Below are 17,079 nucleotides of genomic sequence, written 5' to 3'. Positions count from 1 at the left end.
AGTCTGGGTGGGGGTCTGGAGTGGGGGTCTGGGTGGGGGTCTGGGTGGGGGGAGGCCCGTCCAGGGCGAGGCAGCGCCGGCGGTCGCTGAGAACGGGACCCCTGCCTCGGGGCACCGGGGGCTCTGGGGCTGCAGGAGAAAGGGGAGGGGGGGTCAGGAATGAGGGGGGTCACAATGGGGGTCAATTGGGGGGCTGCAGGAGAACGAGGGGGGTCAGGAATTGGGGGCTGCAGGAGAAAGGAGGGGGGTCAGGAATGGGGGAACTGGGGGCCTGGGGGCTGCAGGAGAAAGGAGGGGGTCAGGAATTGGGGGTCAGGAATTGGGGGGGCACTGGGGGCACCGGGGGCTGCAGGAGAAAGGAGAGGGTCAGGAATTGGGGGGGCTGCAGGAGAAAGGAGGGGGTCAGGAATTGGGGGAGGCACAGGGGGCTGCAGGAGAAAGGAGGGGGTCAGGAATTGGGGGGTCAGGAATGGGGGTCAGGAATGGGGAACTGGGGCTGCAGGAATGGAGGGGGTCAGGAATGGGGGGCACTGAGGGGCCCAGGGGGCTGCAGGAGAAAGGAGGGGGGTCAGGAATTGGGGGGTCAGGAATTGGGGGGTCAGGAATGGGAGGGGTCAGGAATGGGGGGTCAGGACTGGGGGCCTGCAGGAGATGGGAGGGGGGTCAGGAATGGGGGGGTCAGGAATGGGGGCACCGGGGGCCCGGGGGCTGCAGGAGATGGGAGGGGTCAGGAATTGGGGGGCACCGGGAGGCCTGGGGCTGCAGGAGACAGGAGGGGGTCAGGAATTGGGGGCTGCAGGAAAAGGAGGGGGTCAGAATTGGGGGAGCACTGGGGGGCACCGGGGGCTGCAGGAGAAAGGAGGGGGTCAGGAATGGGGGCACTGGGGGCAGGAGGTCAGGAATTGGGGGCACCAGGGGCTGCAGGAGAAAGGAGGGGTCAGGAGAGGTCGGGGGCAGCAGGGGGCACCAGGGGGCTGCAGGAGAAAGGAGGGGGGTCAGGAATTGGGGGACCGGGGGCTGCAGGAAAAGGGAGGAGGTCAGGGATGGGGGGTCAGGAATTGGGGGTCAGGAGTGGGGGGTCAGGAATGGGAGGTCAGGATGGGGGGTCAGGATGGGGGGCACAGGGGGCTGCAGGAGAAGCGAGGGGGTCAGGGATTGGGGGGCTGCAGGAAAAAGGAGGGAGGTCAGGAATTGGGGGGGTCAGAAATGGGGGCTGCAGGAGAAAGGAGGGGGTCAGGAATGGGGGTCAGGAATGGGGGGGCACCGGGGGGCTGCAGGAGAAAGGAGGGGGGTCAGGAATTGGGGGGGAACTGGGGGGCTGCAGGAGAAAGGAGGGGGTCAGGAATTGGGGGCTGCAGGAGATGGGAGGGGGTCAGGAATGGGGACATTGGGGTGCCCCAGAGGATGGGGGGCTGTGGGATATTGGGGTGCCCCAGAGGGTGGAGGAACATTGGGGTGCCCCACAGGGGTGGGACACTGGGGGTCTGTGGGACATTGGGGCACCCCCAGAGGATGGGGGGGACACTGAGGGGGTCTGTGGGACATTGGGGTGCCCCCAAAGGATGGGGGACATTGAGGGAGTCTGTGGGACATTGGGGTGCCCCAAAGGATGGGGGGACATTGGGGGGTCTGTGGGACATTGGGGTGCCCCCAGAGGATGGGGGGGGGTCTGTGGGACATTGGGGTGCCCCAGAGGATGGGGGAGTCTGTGGGACATTGGGGTGCCCCAAAGGATGGGGGAACACTTGGGGGGTCTGTGGGACATTGGGGTGCCCCCAGAGAATGGGGGGTCTGTGGGACATTGGGGTGCCCCAGAGGATGGGGGAACACTTTTGGGGGGTCTGTGGGACATTGGGGTATCCCCAGAGGGTGGGGACATTGAGGGGGTCTGTAGGATATTGGGGTGCCCCAGAGGATGGAGGGGTCTGTGGGATATTGGGGTGCCCTCAGAGAATGGGGGGGCTGTGGGATATTGGGGTGTCCCCAGAGAATGGGGAGACATTTGTGCCGGAGAGGGTGGGACACTGGGGGCTGTGAGACATTGGGGTGCCCCTGAGGGTGGGGAGACACTGGGGGTCTGTGGGACATTGGGGTGCCCCAGAGGATGGGGGAACACTTTGGGAGGGTCTGTGGGACATTGGGGTGCCCCCAGAGGGTGGGGAGACATTGAGAGCACCCCAGAGGGTGTGAGACACTGAGGGGGTCTGTGGGATATGGGGTGCCCCAAATGATGGGGAACACTTTGGGGGTCTGTGGGACATTAGGGTGCCCCCAAAGGATGGGAGGTCTGTGGGACATTGGGGTGCCCCAAAGGATGAGGGAGTCACTGTGGAGGGTCTGTGGGACATTGGGGTGCCCTCAGAGCACAAGACCCAGGAAGGCCCAGCAGGGAGGACACGGTGTGGGGGTCCTGGGGGTGTCCTGGGGGGTCCCCAGGGGTTCTGGGGGTTCTCCCACCTGGGGGGCCGGCGGAGGTCGCGGATCTCGATGCTCAGGAAGGGCACGAAGGAGCGGGAGCAGAAGGGGCAGCTCGTGTTGAGGTTGGAGTCGTCCGAGGTCCAGCCAGCCATGAGCTCCTCGTCAAACACCAGCGTGGAACAGCCAGGGCAGCGAGAGCAGCTCGACAGCAGCACCTGGGACCCCCCAAAACTGGGCTGTGAACCCCCAAATCAGAGCTGTGACCCCTAAATCCTCAGCTATGAACCCTCAAAACTGAGCTATGAACCCCAAATCTGAGCGTATGAACCCCCAAAACTGAGCTGTGAACCCCCAAATCTGAGCTATGAACCCCCAAATCCCTGAGCTCCTCATCAAACACCAGCGTGGAACAGCCAGGGCAGCGAGAGCAGCTCGACAGCAGCACCTGGGACCCCCCAAATCTGAGCTGTGAACCCCCAAAACTGAGCTGTGACCCCCCAAATCTGGGCTATGAACCCCCAAAACTGAGTTATGAACCCCCAAATCTGAGCTGTGAACCCCAAAACTGAGCTGTGAACCCCCAAAATGGAGCTGTGAACCCCCAAATCTGGGCTGTGAACCCCTAAAACTGAGTTGTGACCCCCCCAAATCCCTGAGCTCCTCATCAAACACCAGCGTGGAACAGCCCGGGCAGCGAGAGCAGCTCGACAGTAGCACCTGGGGGAGATTGTAACCCTGGGACCCCCAAAACTGAGCTATGAACCCCCAAAACTGAGCTGTGAACCCCCAAAACTGAGCTGTGACCCCCAAATCCCTGAGCTCCTCATCAAAAACCAGCGTGGAACAGCCCGGGCAGCGAGAGCAGCCTCGACAGCAGCACCTGGGGAGGGATTGTAACCTGGGACCCCCAAAACTGAGCTGTGAACCCCCAAAACTGAGCTATGAACCCCCAAATCTGAGCTGTGAACCCCCAAATCCCTGAGCTCCTCATCAAAAACCAGCGTGGAACAGCCAGGGCAGCGAGAGCAGCTCGACAGCAGCACCTGGGACCCCAAAACTGAGCTGTGAACCCCTAAAACTGAGCTATAAACCCCCAAAACTGAGCTGTGACCCCCCCAAATCCCTGAGCTCCTCATCAAAAACCAGCGTGGAACAGCCCGGGCAGCAGAGCAGCTCGACAGCAGCACCTGGGACCCCCAAATCTGAGCTGTGACCCCCTAAAACTGAGCTATGAACCCCCAAAACTGGGCTATGAACCCCCAAAACTGAGCTGTGACCCCCCCAAATCCCTGAGCTCCTCATCAAAAACCAGCGTGGAACAGCCAGGGCAGCGAGAGCAGCTCGACAGCAGCACCTGGGGGAGGGGATTGTAACCCTGGGACCCCCAAAACTGAGCTATGAGCCCCCAAAACTGAGCTCTGAATCCCCAAATCTGAGCTATGAACCCCCCAAATCTGAGCTCTGAACCCCCCAAATCTGAGCTATGAACCCCCAAATCCCTGAGCTCCTCATCAAAAACCAGCGTGGAACAGCCAGGGCAGCGAGAGCAGCTCGACAGCAGCACCTGGGACCCCCAAAACTGAGCTGTGAACCCCCAAAACTGAGCTGTGACCCCCCAAATCCCTGAGCTCCTCGTCAAAAACCAGCGTGGAACAGCCCGGGCAGCGAGAGCAGCTCGACAGCAGCACCTGGGACCCCCAAAACTGGGCTGTGAACCCCCAAAACTGAGCTGTGAACCCCCAAATCTGAGCTGTGACCCCCCCAAATCCCTGAGCTCCTCATCAAACACCAGCGTGGAACAGCCCGGGCAGCGAGAGCAGCTCGACAGCAGCACCTGGGACCCCCAAAACTGAGCTATGAACCCCCAAATCTGAGCTATGAACCCCCCAAATCTGAGCTGTGAACCCCCAAATCTGAGCTATGAACCCCTAAAACTGAGCTATGAACCCCCAAATCTGAGCTGTGAACCCCTAAAACTGAGCTATGAACCCCCAAAACTGAGCTATGAAACCCCAAATCTGGGCTGTGAACCCCCAAAACTGAGCTATGAACCCCCAAATCTGAGCTGTGAACCCCCAAAACTGAGCTGTGAACCCCTAAATCTGAGCTGTGACCCCCCCAAATCCCCAAGCTCTGACCCCCCCAAATCTCAGTTCTGACCTCCCCAAACCCCTCAGTTCTGACCCCCCAAATCTCATTTCTGACCCCCCCAAATCTCAGCCCTGACCCCCAAATCTCATTTCTGACCCCCAAACCCCTCAGCTCTGACCCCCAAATCTCAGCTCTGATCCCTCAAATCTCAGCTCTGACCCCCAAATCCCCCGGTTCACCCCCAAATCCCTCAGCTCTGAACCCCAAATCCCCTCGGTTTGCCCCCCAAACCTCTCAGCTCTGACCCCCAAATCTCAGCTCTGACCCTCCAAATCTCAGCTCTGACCCCCAAATCTCAGCCCTACCCCCAAATCCCTCAGCTCTGAACCCCCAAATCCCCCTGGTTTGCCCCCAAACCCTTCAGCTCTGACCCCCAAATCTCAGCTCTGACCCCAAATCTCAGCCCTTACCCCCAAACCCTCAGCTCTGACCCCCAAATCTCAGCTCTGACCCCACAAATCTCAGCTCTGACCCCCCAAATCTCAGCTCACGACCCCAAATCCCCGGTTCACTCCCAACCCCCCAAACCCTTCCCTCTGCCCCCCTCCCCATCCTCACCTCCAGGACTGGGGCTCTCGTTCCGCTCGCCCCCTCCTGAAGGCTCTCGCTGGCTCTGGGGGCCGGCGCTCCCCGAGGCGTCCGACAGGTCCAGGTCACTGGACACGGAGCTCTGGACACGGGGGGGACACGGTCAGGGGAGGGGACAGGGGAGAGGGGAGGGACAGAGGGAGGGGACAGAGGGACAGGGGACAGGGGAGGGGGACACGGTCAGGGGAGGGGACAGGGGAGGGGGAGGGACAGGGGAGGGACAGAGGGACAGGGGGAGGGACAGAGGGACAGGGGAGGACAGAGAGAGGGGACAGAGGGACAGGGGGACAGGGGAGGGGGGACACGGTCAGGGGAGGGGACAGGGGAGGGGACAGGAGGGGACAGGGGAGGAGAGGACAGAGGACAGGGAGGACAGAGGGACAGAGAGAGGGACAGAGGGACAGGGGAGGGGGAGGACAGGTCAGGGGAGGGACAGGGGGACAGGGAGGGACAGAGGGACAGAGGAGGGACAGAGGGACGGGGAGGGACAGAAGGAGGGACAGAGGGACAGGGGGACAGGGAGGGGACAGAGGGACAGGGGAGGGACAGAGGGACAGGGAGGGACAGAGGGACAGGGAGGGACAGAGGGACAGAGGACAGAGGGGACAGGAGGGACAGAGGGACGGGGGGATGGGACAGAGGGACAAGGAGGGGACAGAGAGAGGGGACAGAGGGACAGGGGAGGGACAGAGGGAGGGGACAGAGGGACAGGGGAGGGACAGGGGGAGGGACAGAGAGAGGGGACAGAGGGACAGGGGAGGGAATAGAGGGAGGGACAGAGGGACAGAGGGACAGGGGAGGGGACACAGGGACAGGGGAGGGACAGAGGGACAGGGGGACAGAGGGACAGGGGGACAGAGGGACAGAGAGAGGGGACAGAGGGACAGGGAGGGACAGAGGGACAGAGGGAGGGGACAGAGGGACAGAGGAGGGGACAGAGGGATAGAGGGAGGGGACACAGGGATAGGGGGAGGGGACAAAGGGACAGAGGGAGGGGACACACGGCCAGGGGGAGGGCACAAAGGGCCAGCCCACCACCCCACCCCCATCCCCACGGTCGGTACCTCTGACGCCGTGGACTGGGGGCGCTCCCGTGGGCGCAGCCGGGGGCTGTGCGGGGCTGCGGCGCGGGGGTCCTGGGGTCCCAGTGGTCCCGGGGTCCGCGGCTCCGACCCCGGCGCTCCCGGGGGCTCGGTGGTCCTGGGGGTCCCCCCGCTTGCCCGGCGACAGCAACTGCTGCAGCTTGGCCGCCAAGCCTGCCGAGGGGTGCCCCCGCCCTGGGACCCCGGGACCCCTGAGACCCCAAGACCCTGGGACCCCCTCATCCCCGGGGTCGCTGTCGTCCGTGTGGAAGCTGACGTCGGACAGGCTCCCATCGGCAGAGCCGGGGCGCCCGCGGCCGCTGGGGGTGAGTGCGGGGGTCGCAGGGAGCAGGGGGCTCCCCGGGCCCCCTCGCTGCGGGGAAGCTGAGGCTGCCGCTCTTCACCAGCCGGGGGCGGGGGTCCCGCAGGCTGCGCCCGCCCAGGTGGTCTGGCGCTGCAGGGGGCGCGGGGGGCGGGGAGACGTCACCTGGGGGACACAAAGGGGGGTCAGAGGGAGACATCACCCCAAAAACCCTACTATGGGGGCGGGGACACGTCACCTGGGGGACACAAAGGGGGGTCAGGGACATCACCTAAAAACCCCTCCTAGTGTGGGGGCTCGGTCACCTGGGGGACACAAAGGGGGGTCAGGGGGTGACAACCCTCCTATGGAGGGGGCTCGGTCACCTGGGGGACATCACCTCAAAACCCTCCTATGGAGGGGGACTTGGTCACCTGGGGACACAAGGGGGTCAAAGGGGACATCACCCCAAAAACCCCTCCTATGGAGAATGTCACCTTGGGGGACACAAAGGGGGTCAGGGGGTGACATCACCCCAAAACCCCTTCCATGGGGGCGGGGGGCTCTGGTCACCTGGGGGGACACAAAGGAGGTCAGGGGGACATCACCCTAAAAACCCCTCCTACAGTGGGGGGCTCGGTCACCTGGGGGGGACACAAAGGGGGTCAGGGGTGACAACCCCTCCTATGGAGGGGGGCTCGGTCACCTGGGGGCACACAAAGGGGGGTCAGGGGGACATCACCCAAAAACCCCTCCTATGGGGGCGGGGGACGTCACCTGAGGGGACACAAAGTGGGGTCAGGGGGACATCACCCCAAAAACCCTACTATGGGGGTGGGGGCTCGGTCACCTGGGGGACACAAAGGAGGGGGGTCAGAGGGGGACATCACCCCAAAAACCCTACTATGGAATGGGGGCTTGGTCACCTGGGGGACACAAAGTGGGGGGGTCAGGGGACATCACCCCAAAAACCCCTTCTATGGAGGGGGCTCGGTCACCTGGGGGGGACACAAAGGGGGGTCAGGGGGACACAAAGGGGAGTCAGGGGTGACAACCCTCCTATGGAGGCGGGGTTCGGTCACCTGGGGGACACAAAGGGGGGTCAGGGGGACATCACCCCAAAACCCCTATAAACAGTGGGGGCTCGGTCACCTGGGGGACACAAAGGGGGTCAGGGGGACATCACCCCAAAACCCTCCTATGGAAGGGGGGCTCGGTCACCTGGGGGACACAAAGGGGTCAGGGGGTGACAACCCTCCTATGGAATGGGGGCTTGATCACCTGGGGGACACAAAGGGGTCAGAGGGGGACATCACCCCAAAAACCCCTACTATGGAATGGGGGCTCGGTCACCTGGGGGGACACAAAGTGGGGGTCAGGGGGCATCACCCCAAAAACCCCTATAAACAGTGGGGGCTCGGTCACCTGGGGGACACAAAGGGGGGTCAAAGGGGGACATCACCCCAAAAACCCTCCTAAAGCGGGGGACGTCACCTGGGGGGACACAAAGGGGGAGGGTCAGGGGGACATCACCCCAAAACCCCTATAAACAGTGGGGGACGTCACCTGGGGGGACACAAAGGAGGGGTCAGAGGGGGGACATCACCCCAAAAACCCCTATAAACAGTGGGGGACGTCACCTGGGGGACACAAAGGGGGTCAGGGGGACATCACCCCAAAAACCCCTCCTATGGGGGCGGGGGGACGTCACTTGGGGGACACAAAGGGGGTCAGGGTGACAACCCCTCCTATGGAGGGGGGCTCAGTCACCTGGGGGACACAAAGGGGGGTCAGGGGACATCACCCCAAAAACCCTACTATGGAGAATGTCACCTGGGGGACACAAAGGGGGTCAGGGGGACATCACCCCAAAAACCCCTCCTATGGAATGGGGGCTCGGTCACCTGGGGGACACAAAGGGGGTCAGGGGGACATCACCCTAAAAACCCCTCCTATGGAATGGGGGCTTGGTCACCTGGGGGACACAAAGGGGGGTCAGGGGGACATCACCCCAAACCCCTATAAACAGTGGGGGGGCTCGGTCACCTGGGGGGACACAAAGGGGGGTCAGGGGGACATCACCCCAAAAACCCCTATAAACAGTGGGGGCGGGGGGACGTCACCTGGGGGGACACAAGGGGGGTCAGGGGGACATCACCCCAAAAACCCCTGCTATGGGGGCGGGGGCTCGATCACCTGGGGGACACAAAGGGGGTCAGGGGGACATCACCCCAAAACCACTCCTATGGGGGCGGGGGGACGTCACTTGGGGGACACAAAGTGGGGGGTCAGGGGGACATCACCCCAAAAACCCCTCCTATGGAATGGGGGCTCAGTCACCTGGGGGGACACAAAGGGGGGTCAGGGGGACATCACCCAAAAACCCCTCCTATGGAGGGGGGGCCTCGGTCACCTGGGGGACACAAGGGGGGTCGGGGGGACATCACCCCAAAACCCCTCTTATGGGGGTTCAGCCCTTGCCAGGAGGTGCCCTGGGGTGTCACTGAGATGATTTCACCCCCCCTACTCGGGGGTCCTGCCCCCTGCCAGGAGGTGCCCTGGGGGTGTCACTGAGATGATTTCACCCCCCCTACTCGGGGGTCCTGCCCCCTGCCAGGAGGTGCCCTGGGGGTGTCACTGAGATGATCCCCCACTTCAATCCCCCCTATTCAGGGGGTCTCAGCCCCTACCAGGACATACCCTGGGGGTATCCCCAAGCCCCCCAAAGCCCTGCCCCCGTGCCCCCCTTACCGGGGGTGTCCCCGTGGCTGCTCCACATACCCTGGGGGTGTCCCTGATCTCCCCCCTCACTCCTGCCCTACTCAGGGGTCCTGCCCCCTGCCAGGACATACCCTGGGGGTGTCACTGAGATGATCCCCCCCTCCACTCCCACTCTATTCAGGGGTCCTGCCCCCTGCCAGGGGGTACCAAGGGGGTGTCACTGAGGTGATTTCACCCCCCCTACTCGGGGATCCTGCCCCCTGCCAGGAGGTGCCCTGGGGGTGTCCCCGAGCTCCCCCCCCTCACTCCTGCCCTACTCGGGGGTCCTGCCCCCTGCCAGGGGGAACCAAGGGGGTGTCACTCAGGTGACAATGACCCCCTCCTCACTCCCACCCTACTCAGGGGTCCTGCCCCCTGCCAGGAGATGCCCTGGGGGTGTCATTGAGATGATCTCCCCCCTCAATCCCCTCATTTAGGGGATCTCAGCCCCTGCCAATGGGGTGTCATTGAGATGATCCCCCCCCTCACTCCTGCCCTACTCGGGGGTCCTGCCCCCTGCCAGGAGGTGCCCTGGGGGTGTCACTGAGATGATCCCCACTCAATCCCCCCTACTCGGGGGTCCTGCCCCCTGCCAGGACATGCCCTGGGGGTGTCCCCGAGCTCCCCCCCCCTCACTCCTGCCCTACTCGGGGGGGTCCTGCCCCCTTCCACGAGGTGCCCTGGGGGTGTCCCTGAGCTCCCCCCCACCCTTCCCACATCTCCCCCTTACCGGGGGTGTCCCCGTGGCTGCTCCACATACCCTGGGGGTGTCCCTGAGCTCCCCCCCCTCACTCCTGCCCTACTCGGGGGTCCTGCCCCCTGTCAGGAGGTGCCCTGGGGGTGTCCCCAAGCCCCCCTCACCACTCCTGCCCTACTCGGAGGTCCTGCCCCCTGCCAGGAGGTGCCCTGGGGGTGTCCCTGAGCTCCCCCCCCTCACTCCTGCCCTACTCGGGGGTCCTGCCCCCTGCCAGGAGGTGCCCTGGGGGTGTCACTGAGATGATCCCCCACTCCAATCCCACCCTATTCAGGGGTCCTGCCCCCTGCCAGGGGGTACCAAGGGGGTGTCACTGAGGTGATTTCACCCCCTACTCGGGGATCCTGCCCCTTACCAGGAGGTGCCCTGGGGGTGTCCCCGAGCTCCCCCCCTCTTCAATCCCCTACTCGGGGGTCCTGCCCCCTGCCAGGACGTGCCCTGGGGGTGTCACTGAGATGAACCCTCACTTCAATCCCCCCTACTCGGGGGTCCTGCCCCTTACCAGGAGGTGCCCTGGGGGTGTCCCCGAGCTCCCCCCCTCACTCCTGCCCTACTCGGGGTCCTGCCCCTTGCCAGGACATACCCTGGGGGTATCCCCAAGCCCCCCAAAGCCCTTCCCCCGTGCCCCCCTTACCAGGGGTGTCCCCTGGCTGCTCCTGCGCTGGCGCTGCCGCAGGGGCTGCCTGAACTGGGCCGCCCCCAGCACCACGTTCCGCAGCTTGGCCCAGCGCAGCCGCCCCCCCTGCGTCCCTGCCGGCCACTTGCTCTCCAGCACCGCCTGGGGAGGGGGTCAGGGGGGTCACACAGGGCTGGGGGGCACCCCTGCGACCCCCAAACACCCCCCCCCGAGGGGCTGACCTTGTTGTAGTAGCCGTAGGTGACGGTGTTGGGGACGATGCCGGCGCGTTTCATCTCCAGCAGCACCCGCACGGACAGCACGGGCTCGCCGTACTGGCCACACAGCTGCATCAGGATGCGGTAACACACCTTGGGGAGGGGGAAATGGGGTCAGTAAAGGGACCCCCAAACCCTAAATACCCAGTACTGGCCACACAGCTGCATCAGGATGCGGTAACACACCTTGGGGAGGGGGAAATGGGGTCAGTAAAGGGACCCCCAAACCCTAAACACCCCCTATTGACCACACAGCTGCATCAGGATGCGGTAACAGACCTTGGGGAAGGGGGAAATGGGGTCAGTAAAGGGACCCCCAAACCCCCACAGCATCCCCTAAACCCCAAACACCCTGTACTGGCCACACAGCTGCATCAGGATGCGGTAACACACCTGGATAGGGGGGAAAAAGGGTCAGTAAAGGGACCCCCAAACCCTAAATACCCTGTACTGGCCACAGAGCTGCATCAGGATGCGGTAACACACCTGGGTGGAGGGGGAAATGGGGTCAAGAAAGGGACCCCCAAACCCCCACAGGATCCATCAACCCCCAACCACCCCCGTACTGGCCACACAGCTGCATCAGGATGCGGTAACACACCTGGATAGGGGGGAAATGGGGTCAATAAAGGGACCCCCAAACCCCCACAGCACCCCCTAAATCCCTAAACACCTCGTACTGGCCACACAGCTGCATCAGGATGCGGTAACACACCTGGGGGAGGGGGAAATGGGGTCAATAAAGGGACCCCCAAACCCTAAACACCCTGTACTGACCACACAGCTGCATCAGGATGCGGTAACAGACCTTGGGGAGGGGGGAAAAGGGGTCAGTAAAAGGACCCCCAAACCCCAAATACCCTGTACTGGCCACACAGCTGCATCAGGATGCGGTAACAGACCTGGGGGGGGGAAAAAGGGTCAGTAAAGGGACCCCCAAACCCCCACGGCACCCCCTAAATCCCAAACACCCCGTACTGGCCACACAGCTGCATCAGGATGCGGTAACAGACCTGGGGGGGGGGGAAATGGGGTCAGTAAAGGGACCCCCAAACCCCCACAGCACCCCCCAAACCCTAAACACGCCGTACTGGCCACACAGCTGCATCAGGATGCGATAACACACCTGGATGGGGGGGAAAAAGGGGTCAATAAAGGGACCCCCAAACCCTAAACACCCTGTACTGGCCACACAGCTGCATCAGGATGCGGTAACAGACCTGGATGGGGGGGAAAAAGGGTCAATAAAGGGATCCCCAAACCCTAAACACGCCGTACTGGCCACACAGCTGCATCAGGATGCGGTAACAGACCTTGGGGAGGGGGAAATGGGGTCAGTAAAGGGACCCCCAAACCCCAAATACCCTGTACTGGCCACACAGCTGCATCAGGATGCGGTAACACACCTTGGGGAGGGGGGAAAATGGGTCAGTAAAGGGACCCCCAAACCCTAAATACCCTCTATTGACCACACAGCTGCATCAGGATGCGGTAACACACCTTGGGGAGGGGGAAATGGGGTCAATAAAGGGACCCCCAAACCCTAAACACCCTGTACTGACCACACAGCTGCATCAGGATGCGGTAACAGACCTGGATGGGGGGGAAATGGGGTCAGAAAAGGGACCCCCAAACCCCCACAGCACCCCCTAAACCCCAAACACCCTGTACTGGCCACACAGCTGCATCAGGATGCGGTAACACACCTTGGGGAGGGGGAAAAGGGGGTCAATAAAGGGACCCCCAAACCCCCACAGCACCCCCCAAACCCTAAACACGCCGTACTGGCCACACAGCTGCATCAGGATGCGGTAACAGACCTGGATGGGGGGGAAATGGGTCAGTAAAGGGACCCCCAAACCCTAAATACCCTGTACTGGCCACACAGCTGCATCAGGATGCGGTAACAGACCTGGGGAGGGGGAAATGGGTCAATAAAGGGACCCCCAAACCCTAAATACCCCCTATTGACCACACAGCTGCATCAGGATGCGGTAACACACCTGGATGGGGGGGAAATGGGGTCAATAAAGGGACCCCCAAACCCCAAATACCCTGTATGGACCACACAGCTGCATCAGGATGTGGTAACAGACCTGGATGGGGGGGAAATGGGGTCAATAAAGGGACCCCCAAACCCTAAATACCCTGTACTGACCACACAGCTGCATCAGGATGCGGTAACACACCTTGGGGAGGGGGAAAAAGGGTCAGTAAAGGGACCCCCAAACCCTAAATACCCTGTACTGACCACACAGCTGCATCAGGATGCGGTAACACACCTGGATAGGGGGGAAAAAGGGTCAGTAAAGGGACCCCCAAACCCTAAATACCCTGTATTGACCACACAGCTGCATCAGGATGCGGTAACACACCTTGGGGAGGGGGAAAAAGGGTCAGTAAAGGGACCCCCAAACCCCAAACACCCTGTACTGGCCACACAGCTGCATCAGGATGCGGTAACAGACCTGGGGGAGTGGGAAATGGGGTCAGTAAAGGGACCCCCAAACCCTAAATACCCTGTATGGACCACACAGCTGCATCAGGATGCGGTAACAGACCTGGGGGAGGGGGGAAAAAGGGTCAATAAAGGGACCCCCAAACCCTAAATACCCAGTACTGGCCACACAGCTGCATCAGGATGCGGTAACAGACCTGGATAGGGGGGAAATGGGGTCAATAAAGGGACCCCCAAACCCCCACAGCACCCCCCAAATCCCAAACACCCCGTATTGACCACACAGCTGCATCAGGATGCGGTAACACACCTGGGGGAGGGGGGAAAAAGGGTCAATAAAGGGACCCCCAAACCCTAAATACCCTGTACTGGCCACACAGCTGCATCAGGATGCGGTAACAGACCTGGGGGAGGGGGAAAAAGGGTCAATAAAGGGACCCCCAAACCCCAAATACCCTGTACTGGCCACAGAGCTGCATCAGGATGCGGTAACACACCTGGGGGAGGGGGGCACAGGTCACCACAGGGACCCCCAAACCCCAACCAGCCTGTGTCCCACCCCAACCTCATCCCCCAGCCCAGAGTGCCACATCCTCAGACAGACACCCCCCCTAAAAAGAAGGGGGATAAATGGGGGGGACAGCCCCTTCCCCACCATCAACACACCTTGGGGTGGGGGGCACAGGTCAAGCACAGGACCCCACAACCTGAAGCCCACCCCCGTGTCCTGTCCCCACCTCATCCCCAGCCCAGAGCGCCACATCCTCAGACAGACACCCCCAAAAAGACAGGACAAATGGGACAGCCCCTTCCCCACCGTCAACACACCTGGGGTGGGGGCACAAGGTCAGCACAGGACCCCACAGGATCCATCAACCCCAACCACCTCGTGTCCCATCCCAACCTCACCCCCAGCCCAGAGTGCCACATCCTCAGACAGACACCCCCTAAAAAGAAGGGGGATAAATGGGGAGAGCCCTTCCCCACCGTCAACACACCCTGGGGTGGGGGGCACACAGGTCAGCACAGGGACCCCACAGCACCCCAAGCCAACGCCTGTGTCCCATCCTTACCTCGCCCCCAGCCCAGAGCACCCAGAGTGTCACATCCTCAGACAGACACACCCCTAAAAAAAGAGGTCAGGGACAGCCCTTCCCCACCGTCAATGCACCCTGGGGTGGGGGCACAGGTCAGCACAGGGACCCCACAGGATCCATCAACCCCAACCACCCTGTGTCCCACCCCAACCTCATCCCCCAGCCCAGAGCGCCACATCCTCGGACAGACACCCCTCCAAAAGAACAGGAGGGACAGCCCCTTCCCCACCATCAACACACTTTGGGGTGGGGTGGGGACACAGATCAGCACCCCACAGCACCCCCAAACAGCAACCACCTCGTGCCCCATCCCCACCTCACCCCCCAGCCCAGGGTGGCACATCCTCAGACAAACATCCCCCCTAAAAAGAAGGGGGATAAATGGGGGGGAGAGCCCCTTCCCCACCATCAACACACCTTGGGGTGGGGACACAGGTCAGCACAGGGACCCCCACAGGATCCATCAACCCCCAACCACCCCGTGCCCCATCCCCACCTCATCCCCCAGCCCAGAGTGGCACATCCTCAGATGGACACATTCCCCCCCAAAAAAAGAGTCAGGACAGCCCCTTCCCCACTGTCAACACACCTTGGGGTGGGGCCACAGAGTCAGCACAGGGACCCCCACAGCACCCCCAAACCCCAACCACCCGTGCCCCATCCCCACCTCATCCCCAGCCCAGAATGCCACATCCTCAGACAGACACACCCCAAAAAGAGGGCAGGACAGCCCCTTCCCCACCATCAACACACCCTGGGGTGGGGTGGGGGGCACAGGGGTCAGCACCCCCACAGGATCCATCAACCCCAAACCACCCCGTGTCCCATCCCCACCTCATCCCCCAGCCCAGGGCAGCACATCCTCAGACAGACACCCCCCCTAAAAAGAAGGGGGATAAATGGGGGACAGCCCCTTCCCCACCATCAACACACCCTGGGGTGGGGGGCACAGGTCAGCACAGGGACCCCCAACCTCCCTGAGCCCACCCCGTGCCCTGTCCCCACCTCGTCCCCCAGCCCAGAGCACCCAGAGTGTCACATCCTTGGACAGACACACCCCAAAAAAAGAGGCGGGACAGCCCCTTCCCCACTGTCAATGCACCCTGGAGTGGGGGGCACAGGTCAGCACAGGGACCCCCAGAGGATCCATCAACCCCCAACCACCCTGTGTCCCACCCCAACCTCATCCCCCAGCCCAGAGCGCCACATCCTCGGAAGGACAGATACATTCCCCTCCCAAAAACAGGAGGGACAGCCCCTTCCCCACCATCAACACACTTTGGGGTGGGGTCAGCACAGGGACCCCCACAGCATCCATCAACCCCAAACCACCCCGTGCCCCATCCCCACCTCATCCCCCAGCCCAGGGTGGCACATCCTCAGACAGACACACCCCCAAAAAAAGCAGGTAGGGACAGCCCTTCCCCACCATCAACACACCTGGTGGGGTGGGGGCACCAGGTCAGCACCCCCACAGGATCCATCAACCCCCAACCACCTCATGCCCCATCCCCACCTCACCCCCCAGCCCAGAGTGCCACATCCTCAGACAGACACCCCCCCTAAAAAGAAGGGGGATAAATAGGGGACAGCCCCTTCCCCACCATCAACACATCTTGGGGTGGGGGACACAGGTCAGCACAGGGACCCCAACCCCTGAGCCCACCCTGTACCCCATCCTTACCTCGCCCCCACCCACCCCCAGCCCAGAGCGCCACATCCTCAGACAGACACCCCCCAAAACCAGCCCCTTCCCCACCATCCCCACCATCCCCCATCCCCGGGGCGGATTTCGGGGCCCACCTCGTCGGGCAGCACCACCTTGTGCTGCTCCATCTGGCGCAGGACGTCGTAGGCGAGCTGCAGGGCCCCCAGCTTGGCGGGCGCCGCTCGCACCAGCGTGGGCAGGTACAGGAACCACAGCCCGTAGCAGTGCCCCAGCAGGCACCGTGCCCACAGCTCGGGCACCAGAGACGACTTCTGAGCCACCCGCTGGGCCACCTTCAGCTCCTGGGCATGGGGGGACAGGGACAGGGGGATCTGAGCCACCCACTGAGCCACCTTCAGCTCCTGGGCATGGGGGGACAGGGACAGGGACAGGGGGATCTGAGCCACCCGCTGGGCCACCTTCAGCTCCTGGGCATGGGGGGACAGGGACAGGGACAGGGGGATCTGAGCCACCTGCTGAGCCACCTTCAGCTCCTGGGCATGGGGGACAGGGGACAGGGACAGGGGGATCTGAGCCACTCACTGAGCCACCTTCAGCTCCTGGGCATGGGGGACAGGGACAGGGACAGGGGGATTGGGCAGGGGGGGTACAGGAACCACAGCCCGTAGCAGTGCCCCAGCAGGCACCGAGCCCACAGCTCGGGCACCAGAGACGACTTCTGAGCCACCCGCTGGGCCACCTTCAGCTCCTGGGCATGGGGACAGGGACAGGGTCAGGGACAGGGGGATCTGAGCCACCCACTGAGCCACCTTCAGCTCCTGGGCATGGGGGGACAGGGACAGGGGACAGGGGGATCTGAGCCACCCGCTGGGCCACCTTCAGCTCCTGGGCATGGGGGGACAGGGAC

General features: G+C 62.9%; 1 protein-coding gene across 1 annotated transcript in view; it reads right to left on the bottom strand.

The window, feature by feature from the left end:
- Positions 1–937: 937 nt before the first annotated feature.
- Positions 938–17,079, bottom strand: part of LOC126642821 (DENN domain-containing protein 4B-like) — a 52,627-nt gene continuing 36,485 nt past the window's right edge. The window contains 9 exon segments of the mRNA XM_050320778.1: positions 938–974; positions 2,458–2,633; positions 5,128–5,237; positions 6,222–6,559; positions 6,778–6,799; positions 10,031–10,054; positions 10,712–10,832; positions 10,913–11,041; positions 16,307–16,513. Coding sequence (XP_050176735.1) covers positions 938–974; positions 2,458–2,633; positions 5,128–5,237; positions 6,222–6,559; positions 6,778–6,799; positions 10,031–10,054; positions 10,712–10,832; positions 10,913–11,041; positions 16,307–16,513 — 1,164 coding nt within the window.

This window comes from Myiozetetes cayanensis, unplaced genomic scaffold, assembly GCF_022539395.1.
Source record: "Myiozetetes cayanensis isolate MyiCay16 unplaced genomic scaffold, myiCay2020 scf242, whole genome shotgun sequence".
NCBI classification, from domain to species: domain Eukaryota; kingdom Metazoa; phylum Chordata; class Aves; order Passeriformes; family Tyrannidae; genus Myiozetetes; species Myiozetetes cayanensis.
This window is presented reverse-complemented; position numbering and strand designations above follow the sequence as displayed.